The sequence below is a fragment of the Pristis pectinata genome, chromosome 26 (assembly GCF_009764475.1).
Source record: "Pristis pectinata isolate sPriPec2 chromosome 26, sPriPec2.1.pri, whole genome shotgun sequence".
NCBI lineage: Eukaryota > Metazoa > Chordata > Chondrichthyes > Rhinopristiformes > Pristidae > Pristis > Pristis pectinata.
This window is the reverse complement of record NC_067430.1, coordinates 31,062,861-31,084,375: the sequence shown is the minus strand read 5'-3', so window position 1 is coordinate 31,084,375 and position 21,515 is coordinate 31,062,861. Positions and strand designations below refer to the sequence as shown.

Genomic DNA, 21,515 nt, shown 5'->3' with positions numbered 1-21,515 from the left:
ACCCCTCCCCTCCCAGTAGCTACCTGTCTCCCTCTCCCTCATGTCTGGCTGTTGGGTTTGTTTGATGACCCTCCTGTGAAGCGGTGTTACTTGAGCCAAGGTGCACCTACCTGTGGTGATGAGAGGGTGTGTGTTGACCGGGGTGGTGCTGTGGGCCACACTGATACCCCTGGTGTCTGGGCTGGAAGCAATGCCGGACTCGCCCTTCTTCCCATTCTCGGCCATGCCCTCAGACTGGCCTCCTTTGCCGCCTGGCCCGGGCGCCGAGCCCGATGGTTTAGCCTGCGGGACACTGGTGGTCTGAGCGGCCGGCGTGGTTGCTTTCAGAGTGACGCTCTGCAGTTGAGGCTGCACTGCTGCTGCACTCTGCTGGTTTCTGATTGCTAGGTTCTGCACCTGGTTGAGGTAGGGAATGCATTGGAAACCGTCGTCATTAGTGAACACAGTTAACAGCATCAAAGTACAGACAAGAGGTTAAAACACGTAGAAAACAAAAGCAAAATTCGATCATTAACTCAAAAAATCGTTGGGTAAATCTGATGCCACTTTCCAAACTGCTTGAACTAAAGAATGCCAGGCAGCTGGGGTCGTGGGCACCACCATCTCCTCACAGTCAGACCGTCATGGGTTTAACATAGAATGCAGAACAGTACAGCACAGGAACAGGCCCTTCGGCCCACCATGTCTGTGCTGAACATGATGCTAAATTAAACTAAACCTCTTCTGATGCAGGTGATCCGTATCCCTCTGTTCCCTGCGTATTTATGTGTCTGTCTAACAGCCTCTTAAACACCACTGTGGTATCTGCCTCCACCCCCACCCCCGGCAGCTCGTTCCAGGCACCCACCATTCTCTGCATAAAAAAACTTGCCCCGCACATCTCGCCCCACTGTCACCTTAAATGCACGCCCTCTAGTATTTGACATTTCTACCCTGGGTAAAAGATTCTGACTGTCTACTCCAACTGTGCCTCTCATAACTTTATAAACTTCTATCAGGTCTCCCCTCCGACGCTCCAGAGAAAACAACTCTGATTTCTCCAACCTCTCTTTTCCTCTAATCCAGGCAGCATCCTGGTGAACCTCTTCTGCACCCTTTCCAAAGCCTCCATGTCCTTCCTGTAATGGGGCGACCAGAACTGCACACAGGACTCCAAGCGTGGCCTAACTGAAGTTTTACACAGCTGCAACGTGACTTCCTGACTTTTATACTCAATGCCCCAACCAATGAAGGCAAGCGTGCTGTATGCCTTCTTTACCACCCTATCTACCTGCATGGCACCTTCAGGGAGCTATGGGCTTGGACCCCAAGGTCCCTTGTACTCAATGGTTTGGTTCAGTGTTTAACACAGGCTTTGAACGCTGATGTCAGAGGCAGCCAGAACGTGGTTTAATTTCTGCTGCTTTGAGATTACCAGTGGGGCAGTATCACCTGTTGCTGAGACCCTGCCTCAGTGATGGTGTCAGAGACCTTACACCCATGTGGAGATCCTGGTCTCTGTACAAGAAACTCTGGCCAACCTTAGCTCCATGTCCTACCTGCTCTGTGCTGAGAAGGGATGGGCAGCTCAGGCCAAAGGAACAGAGGAGCATGAGAAATAGGAGGAAGAGGCTATTCGGCCCCTCAAGAAATTTCCTCTCACTTCCCTTATCCTGAGAGTGTCCATCCCAGCCCAGGACTGCCCCGCCTGAGAAAGGAGCCTCTCGACATCCATCTGTCCATCCCTGTGGGTCTCAGTCAGATCGCGCCTCATCCTTCTCAATTCTCGGCAGCATGCTGATCACACAGAGTGTCTCAGTGTGGGACAACCCCAATAAAAGGTCAATTCTACTGGCTTAGGGCAGGTGTGGAAATACTTGTAGATTCCTGTCCTGAGCAGTGTCTGGGTGTGGAGTGGCCACCGTGTGGTCAGATCGGACTCAGACAGGCCGCGGCGCGGCAGGGGTCGGACGGGCGGGGGTCAGACGAGCGGCTGGGGGGGGGGGGGGGGGTCGGGGGTTGGACGGACTGAGTGTGGTGGGGTGGGGTGATGGGGTTGGATGGCTAGTGTGAGGTGCCTGAGGAACAGAGGAGGTTCCCCTGTGCCTCCTGACCTGTCTTACTTCTCACTTAAAATCCCCTTTTGTTCTGAATTTGCCCCGTTTCTCTGTGACCTGCTCCTGCCCTTCAACCATCTGCCATCTCTGTATTCCTTGCTCATTCCTCAACGTAAATTGCTCCAAGTTCTGGAGTATCCTCCCTGAACCTCTCTGCCTCTCTCAGATGCTCCTTGGAACCTTCCTCCTTGACCCATCCATAGGCCACATATCCTGCTGTGGGAAGGATGTCATCAAACTGGAAAGGATACAAAAAAGATTTGAGGATGTTGCCGGGACCGGAGGGCTTGGGTTATAAGGAGAGGCCGGACAGGTTGGGACTGTTTTCCCTGGAGTGAAGGAGGCCGAGGGGTGACCTTAAATCATGAGGGGCACAGATAAGGAGGATGGTCACAGGGTAGGGGAGTCTAAAACTAGAGGGCATGGGTTTAAAGTGCAAGGGAAAAAATATAAAAGGGAACTTTTTCACGCAGAGGGTGGTGGGTATAATGGAATGAAAGGAAGTGGTATTAATGGGTACAATGACGACATTTAAGACATTTTACTCAGAGTGGTTGGGGCATGGAATGCGCTGCCTGGGGTGGTGGTGGAGGCAGGTACATTGGTCAAATTCAAGAGATTGCTAGATAAGCAAATGGAGGAATTTAAGATAGAGGGATACATGGGAGGAAGGGGTTAGATAGTCTTAGGCGAGGTTTAAAGGTTGGCACAACATTGTGGGCCGAAGGGCCTGTATTGTGCTGTACTGTTCTATGATTCTATGAAGATGTGTGGGGCAAGTTTTTTTTACACAGAGGGTGGTGGGTGCCTGGAATGGGCTGCCAGGGGTGGGGATGGAGGCAGATACGTTAAGAGGTGTTTAAAAGGCTGTTGGACAGATCCATAGATGTGCAGGAGTGGAGGGATATGGATCACGTGCAGGCAGAAGGGATGTAGTCTACTTTGGCATCATGGTCAGCACAGACATAGTGGGCCGAAGGGCCTGTTCCTGTGCTGCACTGTTCCGTGTTCTATATTCCGTGGCTGGCAGATTAAAGGGAACTAACAGATGAAACTGATCTCAGGAGAGCGACGTAGAGCTGCCTGGTTCTTGGTTTCAGTGGAAGGCTGAGCCAAGCCAAGGAAGCCGTGTGTGTCTGTGCATTACTGAGTACCCCCCAGTGCAGAGACGGACCCCCCACCCATTGCACTCTCGGACTACCAGAGCAGTGATGGACCCTCCAGAGCACTGACGGACCCTCCAGAGCACTGACGGATCCCCCACCCAGCACACTCTCAGACCCCCCAGCACAGTGATGGACCCCCCCACCCAGTGCACTCTTGGACCCCCCACCCAGTGCACTCTCAGATCCCCCAGCACACTGACAAGTTTCACTGTGCTGGAAGATCCCAGGTCTAACACTAGCAGTGCCCGATCCAGTGGACACACTCAGGTCCAAGGCGCAGAGGGAACCCTGGCTCTCTCACACCTTTCATCCTGGTGGGAGCAGCTCACTCCCCCACACCCCACTGCAGGGCAGTACTGTAGAACCAGGCCAGAAAACAGCCAGGCAGATCGAGAATACAAACTAAACCGAGCTGCTACTTGCAAATGAGTGAAATTCGGAGTTCATGCCTGGCTGGTGAGAACATAGGAACAAGAGTGGTCCGCTCGCCCCTTGAACCTTCACCGCCATTCAGAGAGATCATGGCTCATCTGATTTTGGTCTCAGCTCCAAGTTTCTCCCTAACCCCTGTAACATTCGACTCTCCCGTAGAACAAACATCTGGAGCCATACAGCATGGAAACAGGCCCTTCAGCCCACCTCATCCATGCTGACCCTGATGCCTATCTATGCTAATCCCGCCTGCCTGTGTTAGGCCCAAACCCCTTTATTCCTTCCCTATTCAGTTTCTGTCCAACCCACCTTTAATCATTGTAATTGCCTCCACCTTCTCCTCTGGCAGCTGGTTCCACACACATGTGGAAAAACTTGCCCCTTAATCTCCTTTAAACTTCTCCCCTCTCACCTTAAACCTGTGCCCTCTAGTTCTAGACTTCACTGCCCTGGGATAAACATTCTGACTGAATCTCTTCTGCACTCTCTCTACTGCTACCACATCCTTCCTGTAGAGTGGTGACCAGAACTGTACACAATACTCCAAGTGTGGCCTAACTAATGTTTTGTACAACTGCAACATGACATCCCAACTCTTATACTCAATGCCTCAGTCAATGAAGGCAAGCCTTCTTGACTACCCCATCCACCGATGGTGCTACCTTCAGGGAGCTATGGACTTGCATCCCAAAATCTCTCTGTACATCATGCTCCTAAGGTCCCTGCTATTTATTCTCTATGTCCTACCAGAATTTAACCCGCCGAAGTGCATTACTTTACACTTGTCTGGATTAAATTCACCTGCCATCACCCCACCCATTTTTCCAGTTGATCTATGTCCCGCTGTATCTTTAAACAACCTTCTTCGCTATCTATGACTGCACCAATTTGTGAGCTGTCTGCAAACTGTTACAGATTTCCAGTTAGAAGAACATCCATCTACCGCCACCTCTGCTCCTATCACCAAGCCAATTTTGGATCCAGTTTGCCAACATGCCTGAATCCCTTCTGGACCAGCCTACCAGACGGGGACCTTGTCAAAGCCTTACTGAAGTCCATGTAACCCATGCCTACCACTCTGCCCTAGTCACCATCCTCAGACACCTCCATCAGATTGCAGGCTACCCCCAGAATAAATCTACACAAAAGATGCATTTCAACTGTGTGTTTTGGTGTACATGTGACTAATAAAGATATCTTATCTCAGATCTTATCTTATCTTACATGATCTCCCCTGCACAAAACCATGCTGACTCTTCCTAATCACTCCTTGCCTTTCCAAGTGAACATAAATCCTGTTGCTCAGAATCTTCTCCAACAACTTCCCTACCACTGATGTAAGGCTCAGCGGTCTGTAGTTTCCAGGCTTCTCCATACTGCCCTTTTTTTTGAACCATTAGACATCCTCTGGTCTTCTGGCATCTCACCCTTGACCAACAAGGGTGCAAACTCTCCATAAGAGCCCCAGCGATCTCCTCCCTGCTTCCTTTTCCCAAATAATGTCAGAGCACCTGCTTCCCCCACACCTCCGGCAGTGCATTCCAGATTGCAAACACCCTCTGTGTGGGGGAAAAAACCTTTCCTGAGTTCCCATCTGACCCTCTTACTCATCACCTTAAAACTATGCAATTAATTATGTCTAATTGATCTATGCTCCCTCAAAATTCTGTACAGGTCCTCAACCTCCTCCACCCCAAGGAAAACAAACCCAGGCTCTCTGCACCCTCTCCAGCACTATCACATCCTTCCTGTAGTGTGGTGACCAGCACTGCACGCAGTGCTCCAGCTGCAACCTAACCAAAGTTTATAAAAATTGGACCAAGACCTCCCTGCTCTTTTACTCTCTGTCCCGGCCAATGAAGGCAAGTATCCTGTACACCTTCTTCATCACCTTACCTACCTGTGCTGCCAACTTCAGGGACCCTTGGACTTCTGCACTGAACTCCAGCTAATTCAGCCTTGAATACTCAACCTGCACAGCTCCCTGAGATGGAGCAGGATCTCGGCAACAATTCAGAGACCAAAACAAGGTAGGCTGATTTCCTGGATTCCATGGATATGGTGGGGTCACTGGCCTCTTCCTGTGCCGTACATTAATGAATATTTCTCCTCTGTTTTTACTGGGGAGAAAGACTTGGAACTAGGAAAAGTAAACGGGAGGTCTTGGGGATAGTCCGCTTTACAGTAGAAGAGGTGCTGGATGCCTTAAAAGGTATGAAGGTAGACAAATCTCCAGGGCTTGACCAGGTACATCCAAGAACACTGCCCGAAGCTAGAGAAGAAATCGCGGGAGCCTTGGCTGAGATATTTGCATCATCGTTATTGATGGGTGAGGTGATGGTAGACTGGAGGGTGGCTAATGTTGTGCCTTTATTTAAGAAGGATGGCAAAGAAAAACCTGGCAACTACTGTGTAACATCTGTGGTGGGTAAGTTACTGGAGACGATTCTGAGGGATAAGATATACGTACATCTGGAAAGACAGGGGTTTGATTAGAGGTAGTCAGCATGGCTTTGTGCGCGGGAGATCATGTCTTACAAACTTAATTGAGTTTTTTGATGAGGTGACCAAGAAAGTCGATGAGGGCAGGGTGGCAGACGTGGTTTATATGGACTTCAGTAAGGACTTTGATAAGGTTCCACATGGTAGGCTGCTCGGGGAGGTTAGATCGTATGGAATCCAGGGAGAGCTGGTTAATTGGATACACAGTTGGCTTGATGGTAAGAAGGTGAGGGTGGATGGTCGTTTCTCGGACTGGAGGCCTGTGACCATTGGTGTGCCTCAGGGGTCGGTGCTGGGCCCGTTGTCATTTGTCATCTATATCAATGATCTGGATGAGAATGTACAGGGCACGGTTGATAAGTCTGCAGATGACACGAGAGTAGGTGGTACTGTGGGCAGTGAAGAAGGTGATCAAAAATTACAGGAGGATCTTGATCAGCTGGGTCAGTGGGCCGAGGAATGGCAAATGGAGTTTAATTCGGATCAGTGCGAGGTGTTGCATTTTGGAAAGTCAAATCCAGGTAGGACTTTCACAGTGAATGGCAGGGCCTTGGGGAGGGTTACGGAGCAGAGGGACCTTGGAGGACAAGCACATGGTTCACTGAAAGTGGAGTCACAGGTAGACAGGGTGGTGAAGAAGGCTTTTGGCAATCTGGCCTTCATCAGTCAGGGCATTGAGAATAAAAGCTAGGAGATCATGGTGCGGTTGTACAGGACACTGGTGAGGCTGCACTTGGAGTAGTGTGTTCAGTTTTGGTCGCCCTGCTGTAGGAAAGATATTAGTAAACTGGAAAGATTTAGAAGGATGTTGCCAGAACTTGAGGGACTTATTTGTAGGGAGAGGTTGGACAGGCTGGGACTTTATTCCATGGAACGTGGGAGACTGAGAAGTGATCTTATAGAGATGTATATAATCATGAGGGGCATAGATAGGGTGAATGTGCACAGTCTTTTTTCCAGAGTTGGGGAATCAAGAACTAGAGGGCATCGGTTCAAGGTAAGAGGGGAGAGATTTAATAGGAACCTGAGGGGCAATGTTTTCACCCAGAGGGTGGTCAGTACATGGAACGAGCTGCCAGAGGAAGTGGTTGAGGCAGGTATAATAACTTCCAAAAGACGGTTAGACAGGTTTATGGATTGGGAAGGTTTAGAAGATTATGGGCCAAACACTGGCAAATGGGACAAGCTTGGATGGAGCATCTTGGTCGGTATGGACCAGTTGGGCCAAAGGGCCTGTTTCCGTGCTGTATGACTCTAAACGTATCTTTGATTGGATGATTAATTTGCAACTCTCCAAAAGCCGGAGGCCAAATGCGAACACTTTGCCCGTCCATTCCCACCAGCCCCCGAGACAGCTAAACCAAACCCCGCGGCTGAGAACTGACCTGTGAGACCGCTGACTGCTGGTTGCCTGAAGACACCGTGACCTCTGGCTGGACGGCAGCGACGGTGGCAGTGGGCGTGAAGATGAGCTGGGGGGACAAAGGAACAGCACGACCTAGGGTCCTAGCTACTTGCACAAGGTTACTTTGCTGTGCCTGAAAATTACATGAAACGTGTTGCCTTTTACCTCATCAAAAGGTGCCTCGGCAAAAAAGAACACAGGTCCCAGCAGACGGCTAACGTGGTCTCAGCAACAGGGCACACAACTAGCTGAGGGGTGTGGAGGTGTGTGTACCTGCACCCACAATCTGAATGGTGAGTAGGGGCCAGAAGGCCAATAAACCCCACAAACAATTTAGTTACCCAAATATCTTAACTCAACTCAACTTTTGGAGACACAAGAGACTGCAGATGCTGGAATCTGGAGCAACACACAAGATGCTGGAGGAACTCAGCGGGTTGAGCAACGTCTGTAGTGGGAAATGGAGAGTTGACGTTTCAGGTCAAGACACTTATCGTGGGTCAAGGTCCAGGTGAAGGGTTTCGACCCGAAACGTTGACTGTCCATTTCCCCCACAGATGCTGCCTGACCCGCTGAGTTCCTGCAGCTCCCTGAGTGATGCTCATCTTTTGGTCCAATTACATCCTGTCTGCTTTGTGGATGATGCAGAATGATTCCTCGGGGCTGTCAGCTCCCACCCGAGGGGTTGACGCACAAGAGCTGGGGCAGCTGGCTGATCAAACATGGGAGGAACCACAGCCGGTCCTGACCTCTGAATGTGCCTCTTTGCATGCATCTATCTACCTGTGTGTGTCTGTGTGTATTCATCTACATGAGCATTTGTCAGTACATCCATGGGCATCCGTGTGTGAGTGTGCATGCCTGTGAAGGAAAGGAACAAGTGGTGGTGTGTGTGTTAGATCTGCAATGAAATTGTGGGTGTGTGCCCAGAGTGCGTGTATACATGCATCCTGAGAGGAGAAAGAGAGCGAGTGAGAGGGGAGCCCCACAACGTGTGAGAGATTGTGCACGCGTGTGTGTGTGTGTATGTCTATATTTCACCATGTGAACTCACGTGTGTGTTTCACCATGCACACTCATGTGTGTGTGTACATATGTCTATATTTCACCATGTGCACTCACATGTGTGTGGTTCACCATGCGCACTCACGTGTGTGTGTGTGTGTGTGTGTGTGTGTGTGTACATACGTCTATATTTCACCATGTGCACTCACGTGTGTGAGAGTGTACACCAGCTCCGGGGTACCCCCACTGACACAGCACTGAGCTGTCCCGTGTCCTGGCTCTCGGTCCCACTCTGGGACGCAGCGGGAACACCGCAATGGAAGTCCCGTTCCCTTCCCGCGGCCAGTGGTGGGTGTGAGGGGAAGCGGTTACCGTCACTCCGACCCACAAAGCCCATCCACCTCCCTTCACACAGCTCACAGAAAACACCAGCCACACAACTCCTCAAATGCGGTCACGGCTGATGGGGACCGACAACATTCCCACGTGTGATGTGAGCGGGGGCGTCAGTGGATGTGGGGTGGGTGAGGGGGTCAGTGGGTGGGGCTGGGGGTGGGTGTCAGTGTGTGGGATGGGGGTGGGGGTGGTTGAGGGCATCAGTGGGTGAGAGGGGGGTCAATGTGTGGGGTGGGGCAGCACCGTGCCAGGATCCCATTGCCAGCTGCCAGCCCTGATGGCCAGGCACGTGACCCTGGGTGGAGGGGACACAGACAGGGCGCGTCCCAGCAGGTTGAGAGACTGCAGCCGTCACTGGGAGGGCTGTGCTCGTCCTCCTGCTGGGCTGGGGAATGTGGTTACCCAGTCGTGTGACAGTGGAGACTGGGCAGCTTCCCCAGAACAAAGGAGGCCGAGGAGAGAGTCTGAAATGAGGGAGGACCCATTAGTAACTGGGGAACACGGTCAAAGAACGTTAATTGGGAAGAGGATCAGAGGGAGCCAGGAATTTTCTTTCATGGGTGTCTGGAACCATCTCCCTGGGCTCGGCCTGGGGAGTCTTTGAACGGCCATGACCTGCAGGGTCTGAGCTGCAAAGTGGGATTCACCTCAAGTCCACCCTTGGCCAGCATGGGCACTACGGGCCGAATGGTCTCCATCCAAGCTCTGAACATCTACAGTTCACGTTGCAGGTGGGATCACTGGATGAAGTGACTGTCCCGAACTTTCACGACCTGATTTTATTTCCCTTTTAAACAGTTTAACGTCAATCTCCCCCCTTCCCTCCCCCGCTGGCTCGTAATTCCACTCTGGGATGTAGGGGAAATAGCATTGGCCTTCCTGGGGGAGTCTGCAGAAACCAACCCAGGTAAGTGGTTGGGAAGGGATGCAAGAGACAGGTGGAGGCCATTCCACCCATCCACTGGGGGTTAGAGTAAGGAGGGACCTGACTGAAACATAAGAGTGTGAGGGGTCTTGGCAGGGAGCAAGTGGAGCGGATGCTTCTCCTTGTGGGAGAATCTGGAACGACAGAGATAGACAAGGCAGTGAAGAAGGCATGTGGCACGCTTGCCTTCATCAGATGGGGCACTGAGTACAAGAGCTGGGACGTCATGTTACAACTGTACAAGACGTTGGTGAGACCACAACTTGAGCACTGTGTGCAGCTCTGGTCACCACACTGTGGGCAGCTCTGATCACCACACTATAGGAAGGATGTGATTGAACTAGAGAGGGTGCAGAAAGGATTTGACAAAGATGCTGTTGGGACTAGAGGGTTTGAGTTATGAGGAGAGGCTGGGAGGTTTTTCCCTGGAACGAAGGAGGTTGAGGGGTGACCTACATAGGATTATAAAATCATGAGGGGCAGAGATAAGGTGGATGGTCAAAAGTCTTTTCCCCAGGGTAGGGGAGTCTAAAACCAGAGGGCATAGGTTTAAGGTGAGAGGGGGAAGATTTACAGTGGACCTGAGGGGCAAGTTTTTCACACAGAGGGTGGTGGGTATATGGAACGAGCTGCCAGAGGAAGTGGTGGAGACAGGTACAATTACAATGCTTAAAAGATGTTTGGACGGGTTCACGGGTAGGAAAAGTTTAGAGGGATACGGGCCAAACGTGGGCAAACGGGACTAGCTCAGGAAGGCACCCTGGTCAGAACGGATGAGTTAGGCCGAAGGGCCTGTTCCGTGCTGTAACTCTGTAACAAGGGGCCACTGTTTAAAAAGAAAGGCCCACTCGTTCATGAATTTTTGGAACACTCTTCCTCAAAGAACGGGGAGGTAGATTCTTGATAAACGAGGCAGTAAAAAGGTTACCATGGTAACACGTGGAGCTGAAGATGTTACAGTCAGATCAGCCACCATCTTACTGAATGGCAGAACAGGTTTGAGGGGCCGAGCGGCCAATTCCTGCTCCTCTTTCACATGTTCACATCAAGCCTGTTCTGTCATCATGGCTGACCTCTGACCCAACTCTTACCTATACCTTCCTTTCTCTTTCCTCGACCAATCCTTCAATATCTTTTGTCATCCGAGGTTCCCTAATCTTGCCATCTTTACCTTTCACCCCCACCAGAACATGCTGGACCTGAACTCTCACTAAATCGCTTTTAAAAGACTCCCACTTTGTGAGGTATTGCATTTTGGGAGATCAAACCACAGTAGGACTTATACGGTGAATGGTCGGGCCCTGGGGAGCGTCTTAGCACAGAGGGACCTAGGAGTGCAAGTGCATAGTTCACTGAAAGCAGTGTCAAGGTAGACAGGGTGGTGAAGAAGGCGTTTGGTACGCTGGCTTTCATCAGTCAGGGCATTGAGTACAGGAGTTGGGAAGTTGTGATGCAGTTATATAAAATGCTGGTGAGACCTCACTTGGAGCACTGTGCACAGTTTTGGTCACCCCGGAAAGATGTTATTAAACTAGAAAAAGTGCAGAAAAGATTTACCAGGATGTTGCCCGGACTTGGAGGCCTGAGTCACAAGGAGAGGTTGTGTAGACTAGGACTTTATTCCCTGGAACGTAGGAGATTGAGGGGTGACTGATAGAGGTGTATAAGATCATGAGGGGCATAGACAGGGTGAAAGCACAGAGTCTTTTTCCCAGGGAGGGGGAGCTAAACACAAGAGGGCAGAGGTTTAAGATCAGAGGCGAGAAATTTAAAAGGGACATCAGGGGCAGCTTCTTCACACAAAGGGTGGTGCATATTCGGAATGACCTGCCAGAAATAGTGGTTGAGGCGGGCACATCAGCAATGTTTAAAAGCCATCTAGATCAGTCCATGGATAGGAAAGGTTTAGAGGGCTCTGGGCCAAATGCGGGCAGATGGGACCAGCTCGCTGGGCAACACAATCAGTATGGACAAGTTGGGCTGAAGGGCCTGTTTCATGACACTTGTCAGATATTACCCACAGGCATCTGCTCCCAATTTACTTTGCTTGCCTTCATCATTCAGGGTGTTGAGTATAAAAGTTGGAAGGTCATGTTGCAGCTGTGTAAAACTTTGGTCAGGCCACATTTGGACTATTGTGTGCAGTACTGGTCTCCGCATTACAGCGAGGATGTGGAGGCTTTGGAGAGGGTGCAGAAGAGGTTCACCAGGATGCTGCCTGGATTAGAGAATTAGCTTTAAGGAGGAGGTTGGACAAACTTGAGATGTTTTTTTCTGGAGCAGCAGAGGCTGAGGGGAGATTTGATGGAAGTTTATAACATTATGAGAGGCATAGACGGAGTAGACAGAGTCTGTTTCCCAGAGAGCAAGTGTCAAATACTAGAAGTTTAAGTAGAGAGGGGGAAAGTTTAAATGAGATTTATGCAGGAGAGGTGTGGAAGCAGATACAACAGCAACATTTAAGAGGCATTTATACAGACATGTGAACAGGCAGGGAATGGAGGGATATAGACCACGTGCAGGCAGGTGGGATTAGTTTAGATTGTCATCATGGTCAGCACAGACATGGTGGGCTGAAGGGCCTGTTCCTGGGCTGTACTGTCTACGTTCTACTTACACCAGGTCCTCTCTTACGCTACTGAAATCAGTCTTCTCCAGTTCAAGACCTTAACTTGAGGCCCAACCTTATCTCTTTCCGTAACTCCTGGAAACTTACAGAATTGACGCCACTGTTCCCAAAGTGCTCCCCACCGACATTTCCACCAGCTGCCCAGATTTGTTTCCTACCGACGAATCCATGCGGCATTACTCCACCCACAGAGCAGCCCCAGCAGGGCTTAAATAAATTTGTGGTGGGAGATGGAAATATAAACAGAGCAAATACTCAGCAGGTCAGGCAGCCCCCGCGAGAGAGAAATAGAATTAATGGCTCCAGCTCCGAGGAACATGGACCGTGTTTCTTTGGCCACAAGGTAATGAGAGTGGATGGGTCAGAGGTCAAAGGCTGGTCTATGATTGGATGAGTTAGAGATCAAAGGCTGGTCTATGATTGGATGAGTTAGAGGTCAAAGGCTGGTCTATGATTGGATGAGTTAGAGGTCAAGGGCAGGTCCCATGATTGGATGGGTTAGAGGTCAAGGGCTGGTCCCATGATTGGATGGGTTAGAGTTCAAGGGCTGGTCCCATGATTGGATGGGTTAGAGGTCAAGGGCTGGTCCCACGATTGGATGGGTTAGAGGTCAAGGGCTGGTCCCATGATTGGAGGGGTTAGAGGTCAAGGGCTGGTCCCATGATTGGATGCCACCAGTGGAGAGTACAGGGTGAGATCCACAGGTACTCAGTTCCCTCTGCCAGACTGTTCCTCAGGTGTGAATCAGAGTCAGGCTGCCTTGTGCCCACACTGACCCATCCTCTCTGGCCACGGGGCTCTCCCTCTGCTCTCAGCATCCACTGACTCTCATGTTCCAAATGATTTAATCACACACCATCCACTGACCACCCTGCGATCCCTCCGACAGCAGAACGAGCGACTTCCCAAACTCCCGGTGCCATGTGTCAGCTTGGACAGTACATGGAGTGTTCCTGAAGTTGGGAATGGGAGGTGGGAGAAAGCTCCTGTCTCATTCCTAAGGATGACCTGAGGTCAGTGTTGGGAATGCTGTGGGCATGTTGGGCAGGGTGGGAGGGTGGGGAAGAGCCCAGGATGACAGTTGGAGATCATTCCACAGCCCAGCCACAGAAACACGCGGATAAAGAGAAGTGGGCCAGGTGTCGAAATCCACAGACCCATAAGGTGGGGAGGGGAGGGGAGGGAGAAAAGTGGGATAGGGAGTGGACATACATTCAGCAATGCTGGATTGTGTTTGTGCTTCAGATCTTCAGCCGTTTGAGTCAATTTTGCATTGTTTCAAAACACCTCAAACTCCTGCTTAAAACTGTACCAATGTAATATGGCGACTGAACGCTAACAGCATAACTCTGGTGTTGTCCTGTCTGGGATGTGAGGCTGCGGTGAGAGGGAGTGGGTGCTCGAGGATGTGTGTCCTGGCTGCTGTCTTGCACGCAGGGTGCATTGTATGTAAGGTGCAGATATGTTTGGTTACGTGCGCGCGTGTGTGCACGTTTGTGACTCTGTGTGTGTGTGTGTGTGTGTGTATGCGGATGTGCGCGTCTGTGTGTGTGCTTGTCTGCGTGTGTGAGTCTGTGTGTGCATGTGTGCAGCAATACCAAAGACACCTATTATACGTAGGCTTCTGGCTATTGCTTGCTATATAAAACTTGCACAGATTCTGCTAACTAGAACTGTCTCATTAAATTAGTTAGTTACCATGTTAACCGATCAATGAGCTTCTACAATTAGGACCAAATAATGCAATTGGAAGAGGGCACGTCTCTCTCAAGGCCAAATCACACTCAAGTTCCCAAATGAACCTTCTGCTCAGATCAGCCTTTGAATGAATATTCTTTGCAGATTTGTTTCCTCTGCATAATGTCAGATTGGAATGGAAATCAGACAGTCCAAGAGTGGAAACAAATGCCCCAAGCTGGAGTATAAGCGGAAGAATAATAATTGATTCCCCAAAGGATGATCAGAAAGGATCAAAGGTTGTGGACAGACTTTGAAGTAAATGTTGATGAATTAATCTTCAAAGGGAGCAAAGTGTGTGGCAGCACCCTGTGATTAATCACTCCCTGAGCTGCCCATCGCCCATTAGGATGATACACCTTTGACATCGCACCATGAAGGGAACACTTGTAGTAGGAAGCACCAGCTCCCTGCTTACCATCTGTGCCCGAAGGTACATCTGTGCCTGGCTGGCAGTAAGAGCAGGGCTGGTCGAGTTTCCCAGGAGGACAGCCTGCTGAGCGATCCCCGTGGCACCGGCAGAGTTCACACTTTGCGCGCGGCTGATTAACTGAGCCGCAGCGGGGGACGTGGCCAGGTTAATCTAGATCAAAAGGAATAGGACGCTGACAGTTAATGTTTTAAACAGAACTCGCTGCAGTGCTTTCACTGGCTCAAGGAGAAGCCACCGAGAAAGCAAGTTCAAACCCTTTATGCCTACAGACGGCAGAGAAGTCCAGTGTGTTGGCCCCTCTCCCACCTCTCACCCTCCCTCCACCCTCCCCTCGCCCTCCCTCCCCCACTCTCCCCCTCCCAACCTGCCCCTAAATCTGTCCCCACCAGGATGTGGACATTTCTGGGAGTTAAGATGAAATCACGCTGAGGGGTCTGGGGTCACACAAAGCTCAGGTACGGTAGGGATGGCAGAATTCCCCCCCCAAAGGACATTATTGACCTGTAGCCTAACTCTGTTTCTCTCTCCGCAGATGCTGCACGAACTGCTGAGAAGCTCCGGAAGTTTCTACTTTTATTAGGAGATTTATGGTTTTTTTTGACAATTTGGTTGGTCCAGGGTTACTGTCCCTGAAACTGGAGTTACTTCCAAATTTATTCAATTACTTGAATTTAAATTCCCCAGCTGTCAAGCTTCTCTTCAGTGTTAACTAAATCTGGCAATTTGGTTCCGTCTGCAGGTCCAGAGGTTGTACTTTGGTTCCAGACTCTATCGTGATGACCAACAGGCGTTCCAGCATTGGGACCTGTTCCCCACCTTGTGCATCTCTGAATTGCCTCCCTACCCCCACCCCACCCCCACCACAACTTGCAACTCACGAGACAGACCCTCACATCCAAAAGGGCTGGGCATTCTGTGACAGGTTCCCACACCTTCCTGCTGTAACCGTGGAAATCCTGGCAACTTCAGCTGAGTTTATATGGGGTATCTGTAAAACCTCCGGGGAATTTGAGGGCATGAGCGAGGATGTCCTGCTGCAGCCTTGAGGTGAAGTTTTGGTCTCCGTATCTGAGGGAGGATGTTCTTGCGAAGGAGGGATTGCAGCAAAGGCTCATGAGACTGATAGCAACACACAATGTGCTGGAGGAACTCAGCGGGTCGAGCAGCATCTGTGGGGGGGAAAGGAATTGATGTGTCGGGTCAGAACCCTACAGCAGGGTTTCGACCCAAAACGTCAACAATTTCTCTCCCCCCTCCCACCCCCAAAGATACTGCTCGACCCACTGAGTTCCTCCAGCAGATCTTGTGTTGCTGCAGATTCTATCCTGAGTGGGCCTGTCCCAATGAGAAGTGGCTGAACTTTAACATCTGGGTCCATAGTGGCAACAAACTGTCTACAAGGTCCATCAGCAGAAATCCCACTACCAGGAGATACAATCCCACTAAAACAAAAACTGGAGCCTCCGCCACCAGTCACAGTTACGTGCATCAGTGTTAGGCTTTTTGTACAGAGTCAGAGTTACACAGCACAGAATCAGGCCCTTCGGCCCAACTCATCCATGCTGACCAAGGTGCCTATCTGAGCTAGTTCCATTAGCCCGCGTTTGGCCCATATCCCTCTAAACAATTATGTGGATAGGAAAGGTCTAAATGTCTTTTAAACATTGCAATTGTTCCCACCTCTACCACTTCCTCTGGCAGCTCGTTCCACACACCCACCACCCTCTGTGTGGAAAACTTGCCCCTCAGATCCACTTTAAATCTTTCCCCTCTCACCATAAATCTTTGCCCTCTCGTTTTAGACTCCTCCACCCTAGGAAATACACTGTGACCGTCCACCTTATCTATTACCCCCATGGTTTTATAAACCTCCACAAAGTCACCCCTCAGCCTCCTTCGCTCCAGGGAAAACAGTCCCAGCCTATCCAGCCTCTCCTCAGAACTCAAGCCCTCCAGTCCTGGCAGCATCCTCGTGAACCTTCTCTGCACCGTCTCCAGCTGAATGATGTCCTTCCTACAGCAGGGCGACATATTCAGTGATTGGTCCTCCAGAGCCCTCTGTGTAGAGAATTCCCAAGGTTCACCATCCTCTAAGCAAAGAAAAATCTTTTCTCATCTGTGTGCTGAATGGTCAACCCCGTGTGTACCAAACACCAACCCTCTTGACACAGAAGACCCACAGGGCAGTCAGTGGGTTTAACCTCCTCTGTGCTTTCTGTTGTGTTGCCCAGGGCACAGCTGTATAAAGCAACAGCTGGATTTGGTCTGTTGTCCACGGACAGGGGCAGTGATGAGAGGAAATGACCCTCCTTCCTGTCCCCTCCGATAACTATAGAACCATCACACTTCAGGAGAGAGGAGGAGGGAGACATGAGAGACTGCAGATGCTGGACTCTGGAGTAATGAACAACCTACTGCAGGAACTCAGGAGGTCGGGCAGCGTCCATGAGGGCAAAAGGAACTGTTGATGTTTTGGGACGAGACCCTTCAAATGCACAGAGAAGGGGGCTGGACACTCTGTGAGCAACAGACACGTCTGCCCAACCACCCGTGGATTCTTGTGTGACCAAGAAGCTCAATAACTGGCACTTCTCTCCAGTAAGAACAACCCCACCTACAGCCAGGACTTCCCAGTAACTCTCCCTTTCTCCAGAGAAACAAAGGACGGCCGATGCTGGAATCTAGATGAAATAACAAGATGCTGGAGGATCTCAGCAGGTCAGGCAGCATCCGTGGAGAAAAGCAGGCGGGTCAGGACCCTTCTTCAGGACTGGATAGGAAAAGGGGAAGCCCAATATATAGGAGGGAGAAACAGAGCAGTGATAGGAGGACAAAAGAGGGGAGGCGGGGTGGGCACAGGGTGGAGATAGGTAGATGCAGGTAAGAGACAGTGATAGGCAGGTGTGGGGGAGGAGAGGAGAGCAGATCCACCAGGGGATGGGTCAAAGGGGTGGAGGCAGGCGGCATGGGGTGAGGGGAGGAGTGGAAAAGGAGAGGGAAAAAATGGTGATGAGATCAGCTAGGAAATGGAGGTATATGAGAGGCAAAGTGGGCGGGGGGAGGGGTGAATTGGTTTACTTAAGGTGGGAGGCCGCAGTTGGAGCACCGAATGCAGTAGATGATATTAAAGGAGGTGCAGGCGAATCTCTGTCTCACCTGAAAGGACTGTTTGGGTCCCTGGGTGGAGGTGATGGAGGTGGTGTAGGGGCAGGTGTTGCACCTATGGCAGGGGCAGTGGAAAGTCCCCAGGGTGAGAGCGGGATGGCTGGGGGGGCGAGGGATGAACTAGGCAGTCGCGGAGAGAGCAGTCCCTACAAAAGGCTGAAAGGGGTGGGGAGGGGAAGATATGCTTGGTGGTGGGGTCCCGTTGGAAATGGCAGAAGTGGCGGAGAATGATGCGTAGGCTGGTGGGATGAAATGAGGACAAGGGGGACCCCATCCCTGTTGGGTCTGGGAGGGGTGGGGGTGAGAGCAGAGGTGCGGGAAATGGCAGAGATGCGGGTGTGAGCTCTCTCGACCACAGTAGGGGGGAAGCCACGGTTAGGAAAGAATGTCCAGAGTGGAAAGCCTCATCACCAGAGCAGATGCGGTGGAGGCGGAGAAATTGAGAGAAAGGGATCACGTCCTTGCAAGAGACAGGGTGGGAGGAGCTGTAATCGAGGTTGCTGTGGGTGTCAGTGGGTTTGTAGAAGATGTCAGTGGATAATGAATCTCCTGAGGTGGAGATGGAGAGATCGAGGAAGGAGAGAGAGGTGTCAGAGATAGTCCAAGTGAATTGGAGAGCAGGGTGAAAATTTGTGGCAAAATTTATGAAACTGTTGAGTTCCACATGGGTACAAGAGGTGGCACCAATGCAGTCATCGGTATAGCGGAGAAAGAGTTGAGGAATGGGGCTGAAGTAGGCGTTGAACAGAGACTATTCAACATAGCCAACGAAGAGGCAGGCATAGCTGGGGCCCACGTGAGTGCCCATGGCTACACCCTTGGTCTGTAGGTGTACATAGGTACAACACCTGCCCCTACACCACCTCCATCCAGGGACCCACACAGTTCTTTCAGGTGAGGCAAAGATTTACCTGCACCTCCCCTAATATCATCTACTGCATTCGGTGCTCCAAGTGTGGCCTCCTCTACATTGGTGAGACCAAACACAGACTAGGTGACCATTTCACAGAACACCTGCGCTCCGTCCGTAACCGCGACCTGCATCTCCCCGTTGTCGGTCACTTCAACTCCCCCTCCCACACTATCTCTGATATGTCAGTCCTCGGCCTCCTCCACTGCCGGGAGAATTCCAAGCGCAAACTGGAGGAACAGCACCTCATTTTCCGTCTTGGAATCTTCCAGCCTAACGGCATGAACACTGAATTCTCCCATTTTAAGTAAACCAATTCCCACCCCACCGCCCCCCCCACACACTTTGCCTCTTTCTCTCTTTCTTCTCCTCGCCATTTTCTTTCCCTCTCCTTTTCCTCCCCTCCCCCAATGCCACCTGCCTCCACCCCTTTGACCCATCCCCTGGCAGATCCTCTCTCCCCTCCTCCCCCGCACCTGCCTATCACTATCTCTTACCTGCATCTACCTATCACCACCCTGTGCCCACCCCACCTCCCCTCTTCTGTCCACCTATCACTGCTCTGCTTTTCCCTCCTATATATTGGGCTTCCCCCTTTCCTATCTTCAGTCCTGAAGAAGGGTCCTGACCCGAAACGTTGACCGCCTGCTTTTCTCCACGGATGCTGCCTGGCCTGCTGAGTTCCTCCAGCATCATCGTGTTTCTCCCCTTCTTCAGGTTTAGTGCTTAACCCGGGCTCTGACAATGGGCAGCTGGGCCACCGGGGACTGAGAAACACTCTTGTCAAAGCTCTAAGCTGGAACCGGTGCAGAGGCTTTGACCGTTGATGTATTTCTTCCTGTGCATTTGGTCAGTTGCACCCAGTGCTGACCTCGTGTAGTCAGGGCACTCGCCAGCAGTACTCACAGTGGTCTGTGAAGAGGCAGGCTGCTGAGACACGGTCCCATTTGGTGATGATCCTTGCCTGGTTGCAGCTAAACTAGCCTGCAAAACACAAGAGAGGGGTGAAGTGTGGATGCGCCCCCGTCAGTGACAAACCCAGTCGGGGTGGGGAGTCATCGGCTCAGGCTGTGTCTCAGCCACTTGCGAGCTTCAAAGGACATTTGGTTTGATTTACGGGTGGGGAGGTTGTTAGAGTGCAGTCAGTCACTGCCAAGTTCAAAACCACTCTCCTCCAAGAGCAGCCCAAGGACTTCTGTTTGAAACAAACTGTGCAGTCGGTGGGCAGGAATGTTCGACCTGCTGCACAAAACCACCGTTGGTTCTGGCAGGATGCCTGGGAATGAGGGGAAATAGACAGCCCCTCCCTCACCCTCACCACCTCCCCTCCCCCCCATCAACTGCTCCCTTCCCTCCCCCCAACCACCCCTCCCCCCCACCAACTACACCCTCCCCTCCCCCAACCACCCCCTCTCTCCCACCAACCGCCCAGGGAGGGGGGAAGGGTTGCCCTGAGGGGGGTGCCTCACGGTGGGGGGGGTGGGGGTGGGGGGGAGGGGAAGTGTTGCACCATTAATCAAGAACCTATCAATCTCTGCCTCAAATTCACCCAATGACTTGGCCGTCACAGCCATCTGTGGCAACAAATTCCACAGATTCACCACCCTCTGGCTGAAGAAATTCCTCCTCATCTCAGTTCTAAAGGGGTCCCTTTATTTTGAGGCTGTGCCCTCGGATCCTGGACTCTCTCACTGATGGAAACATCCTCTCCACATCCACTCTATCCAGGCCTTTCAGTATCCGGGAGGTTTCAATGAGATCCCCCCTCATCCTTCTAAACTCCAGCGGGCACGGGCCATTAATCTTTGTCACCATGCACACTGCCTGGGGAGGAGGAGCTCTGTGTCCCTGTCACACTGACCTGCCCATTGATAATCCCACAGGGATACCGCTCCTATTGATTTCCCAGCAACAGCGAGCCTGGGTGCCGACGTAATCTGCACCAGCTGCAGGAGCTCTGATACTGCTTCCAATCTCATCCAGGCGCTGACTGCTGGTCCTTGGGAAGATGCAAATGTTGGGAGCGCTGATTGACACTACAGAGCCCCAGGGTTACGGTGTCGCCTGTCCCTGGACCCCAGACCCCAACCACCGCCCCAGGGTCATGGTGATTACACCTGTTGCCTGTCCCTGGGCCCCAGACGTGACCCACAGTCCCACCCACAGTCCTGCCCACAACCCCAGGGCATGACCCACTGCTGAGAGAAGAGCTCCCACTGCAGAGGGAGAGCCCAGCTCCATAAGTGAGGTATCCGGCTGTGTCCAGGTTTCAGATTTGACACCTGACACCAGATTTCACAGCTGCCTGGTCAACACTCCCCAGCTCCTGCCCTGTCCTGTGTCACCAGTCACACCCCCCAGGGCACTGGTTACAGAAATGTGCCCTTTGACTTTCCAACCTGGATGTGCATGCAGCACCTTAACCCTTGACGCTATACCCTGACGACCCGCCCATTCAGTCTGTCCAGTCGACTGGTCAGTGTTGGTGACCTACCTGCCCACAGCCTGTTGTACTTTGTAGGACAAGTGAGCTGAAGTCCTCAAACCCCGATGGAGTTGGGCACCCCCACCATCAGCCTGGCCGGTACTCCCATTGCTTTTTATGGGAGCTTGCTGAGCACAAACCATTTGCCACATTTCCCACAACAATGACCACAGCAGCAGGTCCCCTGAAGTCTCCCATTGGCTGTGAAGGTCTTTGGCTCGAGGTTGTG

General features: G+C 51.5%; 1 protein-coding gene across 11 annotated transcripts in view; it reads right to left on the bottom strand.

The window, feature by feature from the left end:
- Positions 1-21,515, bottom strand: part of phc2a (polyhomeotic homolog 2a (Drosophila)) — a 199,285-nt gene that overhangs the window by 53,759 nt on the left and 124,011 nt on the right. For 10 of the 11 annotated variants that reach the window (XM_052039333.1, XM_052039327.1, XM_052039334.1 and 7 more), the window contains 4 exons: positions 19,708-19,785; positions 14,712-14,876; positions 7,582-7,734; positions 111-396 (listed from right to left, as the gene is read on the bottom strand). In XM_052039333.1, coding sequence (XP_051895293.1) covers positions 111-396; positions 7,582-7,734; positions 14,712-14,876; positions 19,708-19,785 — 682 coding nt within the window. The remainder of the gene's footprint in view (positions 1-110; positions 397-7,581; positions 7,735-14,711; positions 14,877-19,707; positions 19,786-21,515) is intronic. The other variant, XM_052039335.1, reaches the window with a different exon arrangement.